Source organism: Ictalurus punctatus, chromosome 29, assembly GCF_001660625.3.
Source record: "Ictalurus punctatus breed USDA103 chromosome 29, Coco_2.0, whole genome shotgun sequence".
NCBI lineage: Eukaryota > Metazoa > Chordata > Actinopteri > Siluriformes > Ictaluridae > Ictalurus > Ictalurus punctatus.
This window is the reverse complement of record NC_030444.2, coordinates 6106230-6125829: the sequence shown is the minus strand read 5'-3', so window position 1 is coordinate 6125829 and position 19600 is coordinate 6106230. Positions and strand designations below refer to the sequence as shown.

The window sequence follows — 19600 nt, the reverse complement described above, 5'->3', positions numbered from 1 at the left end:
ATATACCGTGTTTATATGTTTTTGTAAAGCTGCTTTAAGACAATGTCCATTGTAAAAAGCGCTATACAAATAAAATTGAATTGAATTGAATTGAATACCATCCTCCGACCATTGAGGGATCCTGTGTATTACCGGCCTGCGTTGTTTCAGCTGTTGTTTGTAAACAGGAAGTAACAGTAAGGAAGTAACCTTATGATCCGCTAATCCTAGCAGTGACAGCGCTCTAGCTTTATAGGCTTATGGGATATTACGGTAACACAAATCTATAGTTTTATTAAATCTTGTTGGTGCATCTATATATTGATTGAAGGCTGGCAATGAGTAATTAAATCGACAGCTGTTGAAATCACCAAGACGTAGTACTGGAGCATCCGGGTATTTGCTGAGCATAGTCTGTGTATTATATTCTGGTCAGCCGCTGCCTTGACATTAGCACTTGGTGGAACATAAACACAGCTAAGCACAACAGTCGAAAACTCCCTGGGGAGGTAAGGCACGTGCGGAAAGGGTGAGCAACTCCAGGTACGGATTACAAGTCTTCCCGTGTACTTTGATGTTAGTACACCACCGCAAGGTGATTACATACACTACATACACTGTTTCTGTCAGCCCGAAAGATCTCAAAACCGTCCAGGCTAACTTCGGTATCTGGGACAGACTCATCCAGCCAGGACTCGGTCAAAGTGAGAACACATGCCTCCCTGAACTATACATCTGTGAGACATTTCACATGCAACAAGTAAAATGCAAAATAATTGATCTTGCAAGGTTTCTTTTTTCTCAGCACTTTTCAAAACAAAGTTATGCAAATTAGTTTTTTTCGTACAGTTTCCAAACACTTGCCTTTGTTTTGACTCTTCTTCACTGTCCAATTCTATAAATTTTGGTGTAGTTCATGCAACACTGCCCCTTCAGGATATGCTCATGTTACGTGCAAGTATAAATACTTCACAGTGTCCGTACACGATGTTCTGACGTGCTCACAGATAAACACTTGCATAAGTATAAATCAGCCCTGTGTGTGAGTGTGCGTGTATGTACAGGACAATACAGTCCTACTTGCTAGGTGACTCACTTTTTCACCTTTCAGTCCAGGTTGGCCCTCAGGTCCTGGGTCTCCTTTCAAACCCTGAGTGAAAAAAACAATAAACAAAGTCAGTTTTGTCTTAAGTTTTTTCAAGGCAACCAAGGCCTGTCTTGGTTGCCTTGCTTCAATCGTATTCCTTATGATGCTTTATTACACAGGTGGACATTTTTATTTCAATTTATTTGGTGGTTTAATTAATATTACTGAATATTACTTACTCTCAGTCATTTTATACACAGAATGCATTCTTTTACAAAGGTCACCACATCACACTGTACACTGTTCATGGTTATTAAAGCTGGGTGATTTGAAATGGTTTATGATATGTACAATGCAGGCTAAGTCTACATCACTGATAGATCTTGAAATTGAAATTTGCTATTGAAAAATCTACAAGCTGCTGATTTGTATCACATTGGAACAATTCGCCAAACAAGTGAGTAACAAGCCCTTTGTATTTCAATCCATCATAAAAGCCTTCAAAATCACACAAACCAGTAGTTTAAAACATATAGTAACCCTATTTTTTTGTGATGTAGCACTTAATCGTTGTAAATGTTATAATAGGATTCCCATTTGCAAATTTAGACACACCTTTTCATAGAAGGGTTTCCATCATTTTATTATTTTCTACTATTTTAGAATAACATTGAGGACACTGGCCCTTGTTTATCAGGGACAAACCACTACTACTGAGCAACCACTACTGGAGACATTGCTGGCACCTAGTGGAGAAAGTGTTTCACTATAGTTTATTTGAAATGTGCACTAATCCCCACCACTCCCCCACCTCCACCCCCACTCTCTCTGCGAGTGTTCCTTCTGCACAATTTTCCCTGATGGAATCAGACTTCTGCCCCTATGCATACAGTTATCATGAAGTCTAATCACTGTATTTCACCTCCCTCCTGCACCCCAACCCAAGCTATCTCGCTCTCTGCTTCTTGCACTATATAAATAAAAACCCTTCTGGGGATCAACTTGTCCATGTGTTTGCATCCTCACTATGTCAGTAACCACTATCACATTACATAGTTAGGCTTCTGAATGAAACTATTTTTAACTACTATTACCACCATTAATGATGAATTATATAATTCACAAATTAGTGCCTCAAACTCTGTTTAATTCAGTTTCCATGTTTGCAGCCAGAGACGGAACTAATTTACCATAATAACACTGAGATCTAAAGAACTGATGAACTGCTTGACTGAAAATATTCAAATGAGAATGAGAATTTGAGCATTTATTTACTATAGCCTCAGAGTGATATTCTAGGTAAGAGGCATTAGATCTTATTTATAAAGGGCCAGTATGGCTGCAGCTTTTCATTCCAGACAAGCAAGATCCACACCTGATGGACAATTAAAGGCAAAGATCAAGTGAATAAACAGGTGTGAAATAAGGTGTGGTCTCTACTTGGCTGTAATGAAACTGTAGCCACACTGGCCCTTTGCAGATAAGATTAGACACATCCACTCTTGGCACATGTTTTGCACCTAAAAATATAACTAGAATGGAAAACCAGAAAGAAAAGAAACCAGAAAGAAAAGAAAAACAAAAAAGAAAAGAAACAAAAGCTTAAATTTATTTATTAGCATGGAAAATAATATATTGACAGAAGAAGTAAACTCTGCTCCTATCAACTGATTTAATAAATAATATTGCCCGTAAGATTAATTTCCCTCATTACAGGTTACTTTTTTGCAGATTTTAGACCTAGGCCTATTTTCACTAATTGTTAGTTTGAACTGAAGTGATAATTGTGGTGGACAGGTTATTTCATTAGTAAGTCAGTCAATAATTACGTTTCATAAACAAGTCTGGCATGAATTGTTCAGTACTTTATTTTGCTACCTTATATTACTAACCTTATACCAGGGGTTATATGACTACTAATATTTAACTGTCCACCAGTAATTATAAAAAATAGTTGACTAGTCTTTTCCATAGTTAAGGCAAAAATTGTTTCAGGACATCGCTATTTATAGGCTGTTTTTCTTTTGCAGAAAATAACATGCCAAACTTATCCAATATTATATACCTGTTAATGGAAGAAGTATGTGAACCTCAAGGATTAGCAGTTAATTTGAACGTGAAATTAGAGTCAGGTGTTTTCAATCAATGGGATGACAATTCAGTGTGAGTGAGCGCCCTGTTTTATTTAAAGAACAGGGATCTATCGAAGTCTGATCTTCACGACACATGTTTTGAGAAGTGTATCAATGCACAAAGGAGATTTATGAGGACTTCAGGAAAAGACTTATTGATGCTTATCAAGCTGGAAAAGGTTACAAAACTATCGCTAATGAGTTTGGACTCAAATTTGAAATTCAATGAGTTTGAAATTCAAGACCATTGGAACCCTTTCCAGGAGTGGTCAACTAACAAAGATCATTCCAAGAGCAAGACGTGTAATAGTCCATGAGGTCACAAAGAAACCTAACTAACTAACTAAGGGCATCATTCACATTGGCTAATGTTAATGTTTATAAGTCCACCATCAGGAGAACATTGAATAACAATTTAAGCATGGTAAGGTTGCAAGGAGAAAGCCACTGCTCTCCAAAATGAACATTGCTACCCTTCTGCAGTTTAATAAAGATCACATGGACAAGCCAGAAGGCTATTCAAAAAATATTATGTCGATGGATGAGATCAAAATAGAGCTTTCTGATTTAATGTAAGAAAGGAAAACGCTGCATTCCAGCGCAATAACTTTACCCCATTTGTGAAACATGGTGGTGGTAGTATCATGGTTTTGGCCTGTTTTGCTGCATCTGGGCCAGGACGACTTGCCATCATTGATAGAACAATGAATTCTGAATTATACCAGCAAATTCTAAAGGAAAATATCAGGACATCTGTCTCTGAACTGAATCTCAAGAGAAAGTGGGTCATGCAGCAAGACAACGACCCTAAGAACACAAGTCGTTCTACCAAAGAATGGTTAAAGAAGAATAAAGTTAATGTTTTGAAATGGCCAAGTCAAAATCCTGATCTTAATCCAATAGAAATGTTGTGGAAAGACCTGAAGCAAGCAGTTCATGTGAGGAAACACAACATATGATGAAGCTGTTCTGTACTGAGGAATGACCTAAAATTCCTCCAAGCCGATGTGCAGGACTGATCAACAGTTACCTGAAATGTTTAGTTGAAGTTATTGCTGCACATGGGGGTGACACCAGATACTGAAAGCAAGGGTTCACATACTTTTGCCACTCACAGATATGTAATGTTGAATCATTTTCCTCAATAAATAAATGACCAAGTAAACTATTTTGGTCTCATTTGTTTATTTGGGTTCTATATATCTACTTTTAGGACTTCTGTGAAAATCTGATGATGTTTTAGTTTATATTTAAATATAGGAAATTCTAAGCACCACTCTAACTGTAGAATTGACTTCAGTTGGTGTGAAATATTTTCAGAGTAAGAATTAGAGTACATTTAGCGGCTTTGTGCTCTGCTGTTTATTTCTACCGCCTAACACGTGAACACCTCACCACAGAGGCAACTAGTGAATGTATTAGTCAACTAAACTGACTGTACTTGTACATACATTTCGTTGTGTATGTAAGCCTATAGAAGTACTGACAATGTCATGTAGCCTTCAGGAGTGGGTACCTCTATCAATAAGATGAGATGGACAGTTGTACATAAGGAAAAATTAAAGTAATAAGAACTAAAATTAAGTAAAGAAGCCAAATTACTCTGTGTGATCAGTCCAGAAGCACATCTGAACAGTCCAACAGAACCTGAAATATAATTACCTAAATTGAGAAAGACAATCCTGCATGACTTGAGAATTGTGAGGATAGAAAGGGAAAATTTCTGGTGAAATTTAGTTGGAGACTGGTTGTAAATGATATCTGGCTGTATATTGCTGATATTCAGAGAATCTCATTGTCAGCCAAGTCTGGCTCAAAAGTCTGACAGTAGCAAGACTCAATGGTAGAAAGAAAGGCAATTAGATTAGAGTTTATCCCTGCACTAAGACAAGAGAAACAAGGGATCAATGATTTATGAGACAGAAAGCAGCTTTCATTAAGTTTCAGTCCTTCTATCCCTATGGCTATTGAAACATATCACCGAAAGCGCTAAAAGATCAGAAGGTTACAAATTGGACTCAAAATGGACTTAATCTTACATCTAGTCCAGGTGTTCCCATGGGACCATGTTCTCCTGCAGCTCCTTTTTCACCCTGGAAAAATAAAGAATTGAAATTCAGTAATTAGAAAATACTTTTTGTTTATCTTTGTGTCCCATTATGTTTTAGTTAGGGGATTGTACCAAAACAATATGTCATTAGGCAAGGCTGTTTAAAAATTGGATTTTTTTTGTCACTAAGGAAATATAAGCCAGTGGTTCTTAAACTTCACAGATGCCCTTGGCACAGATTTTTTAATGAACATCATCAAACTATTCAATGAGCCATGTATTTGGCTCATTATTTAAATTTATGCAATAATATTTTGGCTTTTCATTGGAGCTTTCTATTCTTGACGATCCATCGACTCATTAGGTAAAACCTGATACTTATTTGTTTATGAGCTGGTACAGTTTGGATGAATTCAATTCTAGTAACCAGTCAAATGGGATAATAGTCATCAATTCAGTAAATATAACTCTGGGGGGAAAAAACATACCCACTTTGAGAGCCAGTGATATATGAAATACAGTGCCCTCCACTAATATTGGCACCCTTGGTAAATATGAGCAAAGAAGGCTGTGAAAATTGTCTTTATTGTTTAACCTTTTGATATTTTTTCAAAATATTGACAAAAAGACTCTACTTTCATGGATATCAAACACAACACAGGTTTATACAAAAATAAATAAATAAAAACTGTTAAATATAGGTGTGCAATAATTATTAGCAACCCTATGAATTCATATGAGAAAATATATTTGAAATATATTCCCATTGATATGTAATATTTTTTTAGTACACCTGGTTGACTAGGAACAGGAAACTGTTAAACCATGACTTCCTGTTTCACAGGAGTATAAGGACATAGGCCAAATTCCCTTAGCCATTCATAACAATGGATTAGACCAAGGAATATAGCTATGATGTGCGGCAAAAGGTGGATGAGCTTCACAAAATGGAAGTGGCTATAAAAAAAATAGCACAAGCATTGAAAATGCCCATTTCCACCATCAGGAAAATAATTTTTCTAGTTCCAGTGAATTGGAAATGTTATGAATCAACCTGGAACTGGATGTGTGTCTATATTGTTTCAACACACTGTGAAGAGGTTGGTTTGAGTGGCCAAAAAATCTCCAAGTATCACAGCTGGAGAACTGCAGAAGTTAGTTGCATCTTAGGGCCAGAAAATCTCCAAAACTACAATCCAAAGTCACCTACATCACCACCAAATACATCAAGTTGTTTTGAAGGGTTTTAAGAAAAAAGCCTCTACTCTCATCGAAAAACAAACACAAGTGTCTTCAGTTTGCCAGACACTACTGGAACTTCAAATGGGATTGGGTTCTTGGACAGATGAAACCAAAATAGCGCTTTTTGGCAATAAACACCAGATGTGGTTTTGGTGCACACAGAAAGGTAGCCATATGGAAAAGTAACTCATGCCCACGGTTAAATATGGTGGTGGCTCTAATGTTTTGGGGCTGTTTTTCTGCCAGAGGACCTGGACAGTTTATTAGCATACATGGCATCATGGACGCTATCAAATATCAACACATATTAAATGAAAACCTGACTGCCTCTTCCAGAAAGCTAAAACGGGCCATGGTTGGATCTTCCAGCAGGACAATGATACAAATCATACATCAAAATCAACACAAAAATGGTTTACTGACAATAAAAATCAAGGTCCTGCCATGGCCATCCCAGTCCCCTTACTTGAAAACCATAGAAAAACTGTGGGGTGAACTGAAGAGGAGAGTCCAGCGTGCCCCTCAAAATTTGAAGGATCTGGAGAGATTCTGTATGGAGGAATGGTCTCAGATCCCTTGCCATGTATTCTCCAACCTCATCAGGCATTATAGGAGAAGACTCAGAGCTGTTATCTTGGCAAAGGAAGGTAACACAAAGTATTGACTAAAAGGGTGCCAATAATTGTTGCATACCTATATTTAAGATAGTTTTTTGATAAACCTGTGTTTTGTTTGCAATTGCTTGACATCAATGAGAGCAGAGTATTTTTGTGATTTTTTTTTAAAACAAAGATCAAAATGTTAAACAATAAAGACAATTTTTCACAGCCTTCTTTGCTCATATTTACCAAGGGTGCCAATATTAGTGAAGGGCACTGTAAGCTCTCATTAAAGACATACATAAATGATTCAGTTTCTCTATAGTCCTACACAAGTAGCTAACTCAAACTAATAGTAACTTAATTTTGCTCACAAGACAGTACTCTTTGTTAGCTTCTACTACTAGAAGTACAGCAGTACTGCTCTTATATAGCGCTTTTTTAACCTTAGTGGTCCTACAAAGTGCTTTACACTGGTTCTCATTCATCCATTCACACACCAATGGTAGCAGAGCTGCCATGTAAGGCACTAGCTTGCCATCGGGAGCAACTTGGGGTTCAGTGTCTTGCCCAAGGACACTTCAGCATGTGGAGTCATATGGGCCGGGAATTGAAATACCAACCCTATGATTAGTGGACAAGCCGCTCTACCACCTGGGCCACAACTGCCGACTTTCTTGGGAAAACCCAAGAAAGTTAACTATTATTGTTGGGGAAACACTTCAACTGGATGATGGAAAAGATATTCCTAGAAACATCAACACATTCTTCTCTTTTATCATCTGTCTCCATGCCTCCACACTGCATCTATTGATGTCTCCAGTCTGCTCTGCCTCTGTGCCTCTGTTTCTGATTTCTCCAGGTCATTCCATCTCAAGTAGTTCAATAATTGCAAAGTTGGTTGCTTGACTGTTTTTAATTTTTCAAATTTTACAGAAATAAGTCCTCTACAGTAGCATTCTTCTGTAAAAATTGTGAGTTTGATGTTGGAGGTAAACTCTGCAGGACAGTGGATGTCGAGAGCCAGATTTCAAAAATCAGCCTGCTCTATCATGTTGGTACTGGTGTACAGTTGGTATATATTAAAAGATTTTACCCAAATATGGAATTACAGTGTTCAGTTGGGTGTTTTACAAATGAACAATGTCATAAAAGGTGGTTGAGCTTCCGTTGATGACCGTCGCTATCTCTCTACGCCCAAGCCAGACTGGGGATTTAGTGTCATCTCTATGTGGTGTGGAAGAGACTGTATCATATCTGTACCCCAAAGAACACACCGAGCATCCTCTTTATGGTCCTGCAAGAAATGACACACAAGGGAACTTTGGAACACTTAGGGACCCCTGGTCTGGGAACCCAGGACCCCCTCCCGGACTCAGTACACACTTTGGGAGCCGTGCATTGGGGGGGTGTTCTGTCATGGATATCCTGGAAGCTACTCCGGACTACAGTTCCCACCAGCCACTACACCACACCATAATTGTCACATGACCACCTGCACCTGAATCTGATTCATGTATGTATGTATGTATGTATGTATGTATGTATTTATGTATATATATATATACAGTGAGGGAAAAAAGTATTTGATCCCCTGCTGATTTTGTACGTTTGCCCACTGACAAAGAAATGATCAGTCTATAATTTTAATGGTAGTTGTATTTGAACAGTGAGAGACAGAATAACAACAAAAAAATCCAGAAAAACGCATGTCAAAAATTTTATAAATTAATTTGCATTTTAATGAGGGAAAAAAGTATTTGACCCCCTCTCAATCAGAAAGATTTTTGGCTCCCAGGTGCCTTTTATACAGGTAACGAGCTGAGATTAGGAGCACACTCTTAAAGGGAGTGCTCCTAATATCAGTTTGTTACCTGTATAAAAGACACCTGTCCACAGAAGCAATCAATCAATCAGGTTCCAAACTCTCCACCATGGCCAAGACCAAAGAGCTCTCCAAGGATGTCAGGGACAAGATTGTAGACCTACACAAGTCTGGAATGGGCTACAAGACCATTGCCAAGCAGCTTGGTGAGAAGGGGACAACAGTTGGTGCGATTATTCGCAAATGGAAGAAGCACAAAAGAACTGTCAATCTCCCTCGGCCTGGGGCTCCATGCAAGATCTCACCTCGTGGAGTTGCAGTGATCATGAGAACAGTGAGGAATCAGCCCAGAACTACACGGGAGGATCTTGTCAATGATCTCAAGGCAGCTGGGACCATAGTCACCAAGAAAACAATTGGTAACACACTACGCCGTGAAGGACTGAAATCCTGCAGCGCGCGCAAGGTCCGCTGCTCAAGAAAGCACATATACATGCCCGTCTGAAGTTTGCCAATGAACATCTGAATGATTCAGAGGACAACTGGGTGAAAGTGTTGAGGTCAGATGAGACCAAAATGGAGCTCTTTGGCATCAACTCAACTCGCCGTGTTTGGAGGAGGAGGAATGCTGCCTATGACCCCTGGAACACCATCCTCACCGTCAAACATGGAGGCGGAAACATTATGCTTTGGGGGTGTTTTTCTGCTAAGGGGACAGGACAACTTCACCGCATCAAAGGGACGATGGACGGGGCCATGTACCGTCAAATCTTGGGTGAAAACCTCCTTCCCTCAGACAGGGCATTGAAAATGGGTTGTGGATGGGTATTCCAGCATGACAATGACCCAAAACACACGGCCAAGGCAACAAAGGAGTGGCTCAAGAAGAAGCACATTAAGGTCCTGGAGTGACCTAGGCAGTCTCCAGACCTAAATCCCATAGAAAATCTGTGGAGAGAGCTGAAGGTTCGAGTTGCCAAACGTCAGCCTCGAAACCTTAATGATTTGGAGAAGATCTGCAAAGAGGAGTGGGACAAAATCCCTCCTGAGATGTGTGCAAACCTGGTGGCCAACTACAAGAAACGTCTGACCTCTGTGATTGCCAACAAGGGTTTTTAAACCAAGTACTAAGTCATGTTTTGCAGAGGGGGTCAAATACTTATTTCCCTCATTAAAATGCAAATCAATTTATAACATTTTTGACATGCGTTTTTCTGGATTTTTTTGTTGTTATTCTTTCTCTCACTGTTCAAATACAACTACCATTAAAATTATAGAATGATCATTTCTTTGTCAGTGGGCAAACATACAAAATCAGCAGGGGATCAAATACTTTTTTCCCTCACTGTATATATATATATATATATATATATATATATATATATATATATATATATATATATATATATATATATATATATATAAAATGTGTATATATATATAAAATGTATATATAGCCACAGGTTTGCATTGCATGGGTTGTCTTGCATTTGTTTTTCGTTGCCATCTTTCTGTTTTTATCATGGTCTCTGTTTAATGTTTATTCTTTGCCCTTAGAATTTTGCCACAAGGTCATAGTCTCTTTTTGTGTTTTGGTCTTTACTAAACCTAAAAATCTACACTTGCATTTGTCTCTGCCTCCAAACTGTAACAAGGTGCTCACACTACAGCTGAGTGCATACTACAAAATTTATCCCCAATTTCACCGTCACAAACTAATGTAGAGAATCGATAACCCCCGCACCCCTCAGAGACAAACTGCTGATTGCTTCAATGGAAAGTGCTCCTGTAGAGTGAGTGGTTCAGCAATGCAATTTTCTCAGTCTGTAAGCGGTCACAATGCACCTCTACAACAAGTAGCAAGATTGGCAGTGAGAAACAGCCAATGAGAGCTGGAGATGAAATAAAATTCATCTGCTGATCCCTGAATGCAGTTTATGCATAAGAGGGTGAGGACAAAACATTGCATATTGAACATATACAAACAATTTGGAATGGCATACCATGTTAGGAAAAATAGAAACAGCAAAAATAAAAACAAACATTCCTGGCAATATATTTTTATATTAAAGTATAAAAATAGCTATTTTTTGCACTATACCTCCAGGCTTTGCAGAACAGACAATCTTCACTGCCCGCATCCCCTCAACCAATAATTCCTCCACATTTTCTCTTATTTCTGTTTTTTTCTTGTTTCTATACAAATTAGTGCAGAAAAAAACACCTCAGCCAAAGTTGCAAAGTCTCATTAAAGACAGCCCTCATGCTTACTTTCGTGAAAACGTAGGATTGGGGGAACAGATGCCCTTCACCTTAGGTCTCTCCAGGTGAAAGGTTGTGTAGTGTGTGTGAGCCTTGTCTGAGATCACTTGTGCAGTGTATACACGCAGACATCCACAAAACAATAGATCGCAAGTGCTTAAGTCATGTCGTGTGAGCAGTACAACGATTCTGAGATTCTGAAAGTTGTGCACCAATCAACTTCAAGATTCATTGCTGATAATGAGCAGTCACAGTCAACACCAGAGCATGCAGCAATTTGACACCAGGCTCAGTGTGTCTAAATTAAGTTCTAAAATTTTAATAAACAAATTATAAACAAGTTCATATCGCCAGTATGCACAAGGAACTTGGTACAACTGTACAAAAGGATGTAAATCCAAAATATTCTAAATTACTCTGCTCATGAATGACCAGACTTGTTTGCATAAAGAAATGCCCCCAAATTACAATATGGTAAACAACTTCCTTTTAAAAGGAAGTTTCCTTGTATTTGCTTGTATTTTTGCGGGTTTGCTCTTTGCTTGAATTTTCTCATTTGTAAGTCGCTTTGGATAAAAGCGTCTGCTAAATTAATAAATGTAAATGTAAATGTAAAAAGCCCGGTAGCCTGCTCATGGCACTTGCTTGTTGGAAATGATATGGAGCAGGTCAAAAAGACTAGGAAGAGGAACTATTGTTGCACAAATCTTATATGATACAATGGTGCTTGCAAGTTTGCGAACCCTTTAGAAGTTTCTATATTTTTGCATAAATATGATGTAATCATCATTAGATTTTAACACAAGTCCTAAATGTAGACAAAGATAACCCAATTAAACAAATGAGACAAAAATATTATACTTGGACCTTTATTTACTGAGGAAAATTATCCAGTATTTCATATCTGTAAGTGGCAAAAGTATGTAAACTTTGATTTCAGCATCTGGTGTGACCCCCTTGTGCAGCAATAACTGCAACTAAGCATTTCCGGTAACTGTTGATTAAAATACTGCACATCAGCTTGGAGTAATCTTAGCCCATTCCTCAGTAGAGAACAGCTTCAACTCTGGGATGTTGGTGAGTTTCCTCACATGAACTGCTTGCTTCAGGTCCACCAACACCATTTCTACTGAATTCAGGTCGAGATTTTGACTTGGCCATTCCAAAACATTAACTTTATTCTTCTTTAAACATTCTTTGGTAGAATGACTTTTGTGCTTAGAGTCTTTGACCCACTTTCTCTTGAGATTCAGTTCATGGACAGATGCCATGACCTTTTCCTCTAGAATTCGCTGGTATAAGTCAGATTTCATTGTTCCATCCATGATGGCAAGCTGTCCTGGCCCAGATGCAGCAAAACAAGCCCAAATCATGATACTGCCACCACCATGTTTCAGACATGGTATAGTATGCTTATGCTGTAAAGCAGTGTTTTCCTTTCTCCAAACATAACGCTTCTCATTTAAACTAAAAATTTCTATTTTGGTCTCATCCATCCACAAAACATGTTTCTATTAGCCTTCTGGCTTGTGATCTTTAGCAAATGCAGGCAGGCAGCAATGTTCTTTTAGTAGAGCAGTGGCTTTCTCCTTGAAACCCTGCCACACACACCATTGTTGTTCAGCGTTCTCCTCATGGTGGACTCATGAGCATTAACATTAGCAGATGTGAGAGAGCCTTTTAGTTAATTAGAAGTTACCCTGGGTTCCTTTGTGACCTCGTGGACTATTACACGTCTTGATCTTGGCGTGATCTTTGTTGGTCGACCACTCCTGGGGACGGTAACAATGGTCTTGAATATCCTCCACAATCTGCCGAACTGTGGATTGGTGAAGTCTGAACTCTTTTTAGATGGTTTTGTATAGAGATGCACTTATACAAATTTCTCAGCTGATACAGATAACAGACTATTCAGAGTGATATCAGCCGATACCGATAGTTCTGCCTTTTATGTCTTCTTTTAAATTAATAATAATTAATTCCACAATTCTGAAAGAAATGCAGATAAAAACTTTATTCTCTCCATTTCTACAAGTTGTTTCACAGTAACTGGTCTTATAAACCGAACACACATTTCTCAAATATACCTTTTTGTAAACTCATCTTCATTTAAATCTTTCAACGGTGTACTGGACATTTAATTCAGCACGAGCAGCTGGAGCAGCGCGGCAATAAATAAAATTAGACTCGTCAAAATTCCTGCCGAAACTCCCGCTTCGCTGCTGCAGCGTCCGGTGTAAAATTTTAGCAGTGCAGAGATTACAGACATTACAAACTGCAGTTTTGTCATCATTCCACACAAGAAACATCTTTACACACAGCACGAAATCGATGTGTTTTCCTGCCCTCTTTTGATTGACATGGATATTGATTGACATTAGATATAATTGGCCCTGATCATCGGATGTTTTTAAACTATCGGCCGATGGCCAGTAGCGTGCAAAATTGCCTTTGTGATAGATTTGTGATTATCTGTATCGGCCGATAAATTGGTGCATCTCTAGTTTTATAACCTTTTCCAGTCTGATCAGGATCTCTTTTTCTGAGGTACTCAGAAATCTCCTTTGTTCATTCACTTTCACAAACGTGTTGTGAATATCAGACTTTAAATTTATATTTATTATTTTTAGAATGACTTTGCATTTCCGATGCCTTGTACAGAAACCTGCCAATCAGTGTTTTCAGGTAAGAGTATACTATGGGGCGTGTTTGTATTTGGAAGTGACATCAGTCACAACTGACCATATTGTACAGCGGTAAAGTTGGTTTTATTTTGGGACATTGACTGCACATTCAAGATTCTCTCTTCTATTTCTGAAGAAAGAGAATCTTGACTGTGCAGTGAAAGTGTCACACATCGTGACGGAGCAGAGACAAGGCGGATGCAAGCGCAGGGTGAACAGTGTTTATTTTGACGACAGACAGGCAGACAAATCCAAAACGTGATCCAAGACGTAATCCATAAACATGCAAGAGGTCAGGCGATTGGCAAACAGGCATACACTGGGCAAGGCAGGAATCTAGGTCGTTACACAAAACAAGACACGAACTAAGACGATTAACTGGACGCGGATATCCAGCACGAACTGACTCTGACTCTGACTATGACTCTGACTCTGACTCTGACTCTGACACGAATTACACTAACGCTAAACATTCACTTCGTATTATTTACTTACTTACTTACTTAATCTTCTGCGTTGTGTGCTGGGAAGCGCGCGGTATATATGCGGACATGATTACCCTCGCAACTGCTAACAGCTGAGGGTAATCCGGACACACGTGACTTCCCAGCCAATGACGGAACAGGGAGGAGACATGACAGACATAAACAAAACCCACGTGTCCCGATGTCCCTACGGTCAACAGCGGAAAAGCAGGTGCTCGCGCATTCGCGCTTCGAGCACGCTGCTTCAAGGGGGAATCGTGACAGAACCCCCCCCTAAAGGCACTCCTCCCGGAGTGCCATGAGTCCTCCCATTTAATTGGCGGACCCGGCCCCCTGGACTGAATGTCCCAGGCAGAGCCAGGAAACTGCACGGTGTTCTTGGCGGCGCAGGGAAGCGGAGCGACATCCACAGCCGGGCAGGCAGGCTGAGCAAAGTCCTCGGCGGAGCATGAAGGCAGAGCGACGTCCACAGCCGGGCAGGCGGGCTGAGCGAAGTCCTCGGCGGAGCATGAAGGCAGAGCGACGTCCACAGCCGGGCAGGCGGGCTGAGCGAAATCCTCGGCGGAGCATGAAAGCTGAGCGACGACCTCAGCTGGACAGGGAGGCTGAGCGACGACCTCAGCTGGACAGGGAAACAGAGCACTGCACTCAGCGGAGCAGGGAAGCAGGGCGACGTCCTCGTCGGAGCCTGAAAGCGGAGCGACGTCCCCAGCTGAACTGGAAGGCAGAGCGAAGTCCCCTGTAAGGCCAGGGAGAGGAGCGTGGGTCTCCGTGCGGCCAGGGAGAGGAACGTGGGTCTCCTCGACGCAGAAGGGGGGAACGCTATCTGCCATGGAGCAGGAAGGCTGAGCGGCGTCCTCAGCTGAACAGGCGGGCTGAGCGGCGTCCTCAGCTGAACAGGCGGGCTGAGCGGCGTCCTCAGCTGAACAGGCGGGCTGAGCGGCGTCCTCAGCTGAACAGGCGGGCTGAGCGGCGTCCTCAGCTGAACGGGGAGGCTGAGCGACGTCCACAGCTGAACGGGGAGGCTGAGCGACGTCCACAGCTGAACGGGGAGGCTGAGCGACGTCCCCAGCTGAACAGGGCAGCGGGACAGCCTCCTTGGCTGTGCAAGGCAGCGGGACAGCCTCCTCGGCTGTGCATGGCAGCGGGACAGGCTCCTCGGCCTGTCCCTCTGAGGTCGCCATGTTGACCTCAGGTGAGAGCTCCACAGCTGAGACCTCCCCGTAGGCCTCAGGCTGGAGCTCTGCTGTCCTCATTGCCCCCCCCAAAAAAATTTCTGGGCCAGCCTTCACCTCTGGACTGCGCAGCAAGGTGTGCCTCCCCTGCAGTGGAAAGCCCCAGATGCTCAGGTTACTCTGCTGGCTGTGTTGCAAGGCGGACTGTGGCGTGAGCGGAGCTTGGCGATGCGTGTCGGCGGACTGTGGCGTGAGCGGAGCTTGGCGGTGCGTGTCGGCGGACTTGAACGGGAGCTCAGGGACTGGAGGCTGGACCTGGAGCTCAGGGACTGAAGGCTTGACCTGGAGCTCAGGGACTGAAGGCTTGACCTGGAGCTCAGGGACGTGAGGCTTGACCTGGAGCTCAGGGACGTGAGACTTGACCTGGAGCTCAGGGACGTGAGACTTGACCTGGAGCTCAGGGACGTGAGACTTGACCTGGAGCTCAGGGACGTGAGACTTGACCTGGAGCTCAGGGACTGGAGGCTTGACCTGGAGCTCAGGGACTGGAGGCTTGACCTGGAGCTCAGGGACTGGAGGCTTGACCTGGAGCTCAGGGACGTGAGGCTTGACCTGGAGCTCAGGGACGTGAGACTTGACCTGGAGCTCAGGGACGTGAGACTTGACCTGGAGCTCAGGGACGTGAGACTTGACCTGGAGCTCAGGGACGTGAGACTTGACCTGGAGCTCAGGGACGTGAGACTTGACCTGGAGCTCAGGGACTGGAGGCTTGACCTGGAGCTCAGGGACTGGAGGCTTGACCTGGAGCTCAGGGACTGGAGGCTTGACCTGGAGCTCAGGGACGTGAGACTTGACCTGGAGCTCAGGGACGTGAGACTTGACCTGGAGCTCAGGGACGTGAGACTTGACCTGGAGCTCAGGGACGTGAGACTTGACCTGGAGCTCAGGGACGTGAGACTTGACCTGGAGCTCAGGGACGTGAGACTTGACCTGGAGCTCAGGGACGTGAGACTTGACCTGGAGCTCAGGGACGTGAGACTTGACCTGGAGCTCAGGGACGTGAGACTTGACCTGGAGCTCAGGGACGTGAGACTTGACCTGGAGCTCAGGGACGTGAGACTTGACCTGGAGCTCAGGGACTTGGACTTTCCTGACTGGAGGCTTGGCTTGGATCTCAGGGTTGAGCTCTGTATGACGTTGCCTGTAGTAGTGGGTAAATGGCAGGGCAGGTTCGCCTTCCAGACTTACACCCCTGAGAAGTTGTTCTAGCTCCTCCTTCGCCTCCGGACTCCCGAATCGCAACATGAAATCCCCCACAAACTGTTCTACACCGTCCAGGTTCCTACAGTGCTTCTCCAGTTTGAGCTGAACCCATTGACGGGCCGGTCCAAAGAACCGGGACCACATAAATCGGAGCCATTGCTTCTCCTCTGGCTTCGGGTCTAACAGACTGGCGAAGTAGTATTGACAGTCTACCAGGAAATACTCTGGGGCACCGAAAAATCCGTCAAATGGGTCCGGAAGCTCCATAAATGTCCATTGTGGGAAGTGGACGGAGTCCATAGCGGGGACGGTTGGCGTCGACTTCCGGGTTCCGCGTCTCCTCCGTTCTCCTGCTGCATCCATGTTTTGGCGGAAGATTCTGTCACACATCGTGACGGAGCAGAGATAAGGCGGATGCAAGCGCAGGGTGAACAGTGTTTATTTTGACGACAGACAGGCAGACAAATCCAAAACGTGATCCAAGACGTAATCCATAAACATGCAAGAGGTCAGGCGATTGGCAAACAGGCATACACTGGGCAAGGCAGGAATCTAGGTCGTTACACAAAACAAGACACGAACTAAGACGATTAACTGGACGCGGATATCCAGCACGAACTGACTCTGACTCTGACTCTGACTCTGACTCTGACTCTGACTCTGACTCTGACTCTGACTCTGACACGAATTACACTAACGCTAAACATTCACTTCGTATTATTTACTTACTTACTTACTTAATCTTCCGCGTTGTGTGCTGGGAAGCGCGCGGTATATATGCGGACATGATTACCCTCGCAACTGCTAACAGCTGAGGGTAATCCGGACACACGTGACTTCCCAGCCAATGACGGAACAGGGAGGAGACATGACAGACATAAACAAAACCCACGTGTCCCGATGTCCCTACGGGCAACAGCGGAAAAGCAGGTGCTCGCGCATTCGCGCTTCGAGCACGCTGCTTCAAGGGGGAATCGTGACAGAAAGTCCAATATAAAAAAAGACTACAAATTATTTACAACTTTTTTGTCAGTTTATAACAGTGATTTGTGGTGAAGTGAAGTGGTGGGTCTTTGTGGGTATTTCCCCTTTCAAGTAAAATGGTGAATGATCTTGTATGAGTGGACAAACCTTACTATAATGCTTTTAGCAAGGGCCAAAAATTTTTTTAAAATTACATTATTGTTGTTACAGTGTAATGATTTTCACTGCCAAAAACTTCACTATTTAACAGATTAAGGAATATCACATTTCTAGCTTGGTTACTAGATGGCATGACAAAAATCTGTAAAGTTAAAAATGAAAACATTAATTTGCCATGAGCATTGTGTGAAAATAACCTTTTCATCTACATGTCAAAATACAGGGGCATATTCAGACCTCACTATTGAAGTATTTTTTGAACATAAGTTGTCAGCTGCTAATACTAACCAAAGGGTTCCCAAACTTTTTTGGGCAAACAACCCCAAATGTACTTTATGAATTTTCTGCAACTCTGCAATTATGTTAGTAATATATGTACAGTATGTGTAACATATGCAAGGTTAGGAGGGTTACTTTAAAAATGCATTCCCTTACAGTTACAAATTACTTCATAAAAAATGTAATCAGAAATGTAATCTAAGTATCACAATATGAAATTAATGTAATCTGATTATTTTTGGATTACTTATATGTAAATAAAGTCAAGAAAAAAGCAATATGATCTAAAAGACTTTTATTTAGAGCTTATTTTCGAGCTTAAAACATGTTCAATGTTTTGATTTATTTTAATAAAATGAATGAATGAATAAATAAATAAAAGATCACTGTCCCTGATGCGGTTAACATTACGTTACGACTAAAATATGAAGGAATTTCACGCTGGGGTGGTGTGATACAGCCTGATGCAAAGCAGAGGAGCTGTTTATACTTGAAGCATGACTTTCTGTGTGCATGCAGAAGCAGTGGAAACACGAGCAGCATTGCTCACGTACTCGCTGTGCATCTTATGTACATCCAGAAGATTTAAAAGTGACTTTCACAAGATGGCAATTCAGAACCAAAACATCTCTGTCCATCATGTTTCCAAGTTGAACTGTAAAATATTTAGTGATTTTATGCACAGCAATATTAAACACACTATCTCTTTTAAAACTTTTCACTGTTGTTTTCACTGTTGTCATGGGCTGCATTTTAAATAAAAACTCTGACCCTATATTCAAAAGTATTTACTTATCTAGTAAATCCAGAGACTGGTAAGCAAAACAGACCTTTCGGTGGGTTTGAATGCTACATGAGAGGTTTTTAAAATTCAAATACTAACTATAATAGGAAAACCAATTAGTGTTAGTATTCAATGACAGTCTGGAATAGTACATAAGTATGTGATTTGAGACACAATGCTCAAAAAGACACAAAGTTTGTTTATTGGAGGTCAATGGTCAGGGAACTTTTTTTTATTTTTTATGCTTACTATCCATTTTTTTTGCTGAACTATGCCAGAGCGGCATGTCATTGCCTGAACATTACTCTCACTAACATTTCAAAGTATTAGATTACAAAATCCGTCTTTGATATTTATATTTATTTTAATAAATATATTATACATTTTTGTGATAAATATATAATAAATAAATAAAATATTTATTTATAATATAATAAATATAAATAATAATAATAACAATAATAATAAATCACTAAATAAATGAATGAAACAAAAGAAGAGATTTCTCTCATGACCCCATTTGGAAATGAAGTTACCCACCCTTACTTTGTCCTAACTTTTTTTTAGAACTTTGTTCATGTGCTATGTGCTTTCACAGATACGAATCAACT

At 41.3% G+C, this 19600-nt stretch overlaps 2 protein-coding genes across 11 annotated transcripts in view; both read right to left on the bottom strand.

Moving 5' to 3' along the window:
- The window catches only part of LOC108260767 (collagen alpha-1(XIX) chain), a 250068-nt gene that overhangs the window by 183194 nt on the left and 47274 nt on the right, over window positions 1-19600 (bottom strand). For all 9 annotated transcript variants that reach the window (XR_008393821.1, XM_053677725.1, XM_047152377.2 and 6 more), the window contains 2 exons: window positions 5238-5291; window positions 1076-1129 (listed from right to left, as the gene is read on the bottom strand). Coding sequence is in view for 8 of the 9 variants with exons in the window: in XM_053677725.1 (XP_053533700.1) it covers window positions 1076-1129; window positions 5238-5291 (108 nt within the window). In the remaining variant the exon portion in view is untranslated. The remainder of the gene's footprint in view (window positions 1-1075; window positions 1130-5237; window positions 5292-19600) is intronic.
- LOC128629471 (proline-rich protein 36-like) lies at window positions 14068-19293 on the bottom strand. 2 transcript variants are annotated; one of them, XM_053677726.1, is made up of 2 exons: window positions 17517-19293; window positions 14068-17335 (listed from the first exon to the last, which is right to left on the bottom strand). In XM_053677726.1, the coding sequence occupies exon 2, from the start codon at window positions 17171-17173 to the stop codon at window positions 14360-14362; it is 2814 nt and encodes a 937-aa protein (XP_053533701.1). In that variant the 5' UTR covers window positions 17174-17335; window positions 17517-19293; the 3' UTR covers window positions 14068-14359. The 2 variants fall into 2 exon arrangements, with proteins under 2 accessions (XP_053533701.1, XP_053533702.1); XM_053677727.1 differs by having other exon boundaries at window positions 17521-19293.

Excerpts from the sequence above, each read along its gene's own strand:
- LOC128629471 (XM_053677726.1), bottom strand. The coding sequence starts at position 17,173 with ATGTGTGACAGAATCTTCCGCCAAAACATGGATGCAGCAGGAGAACGG.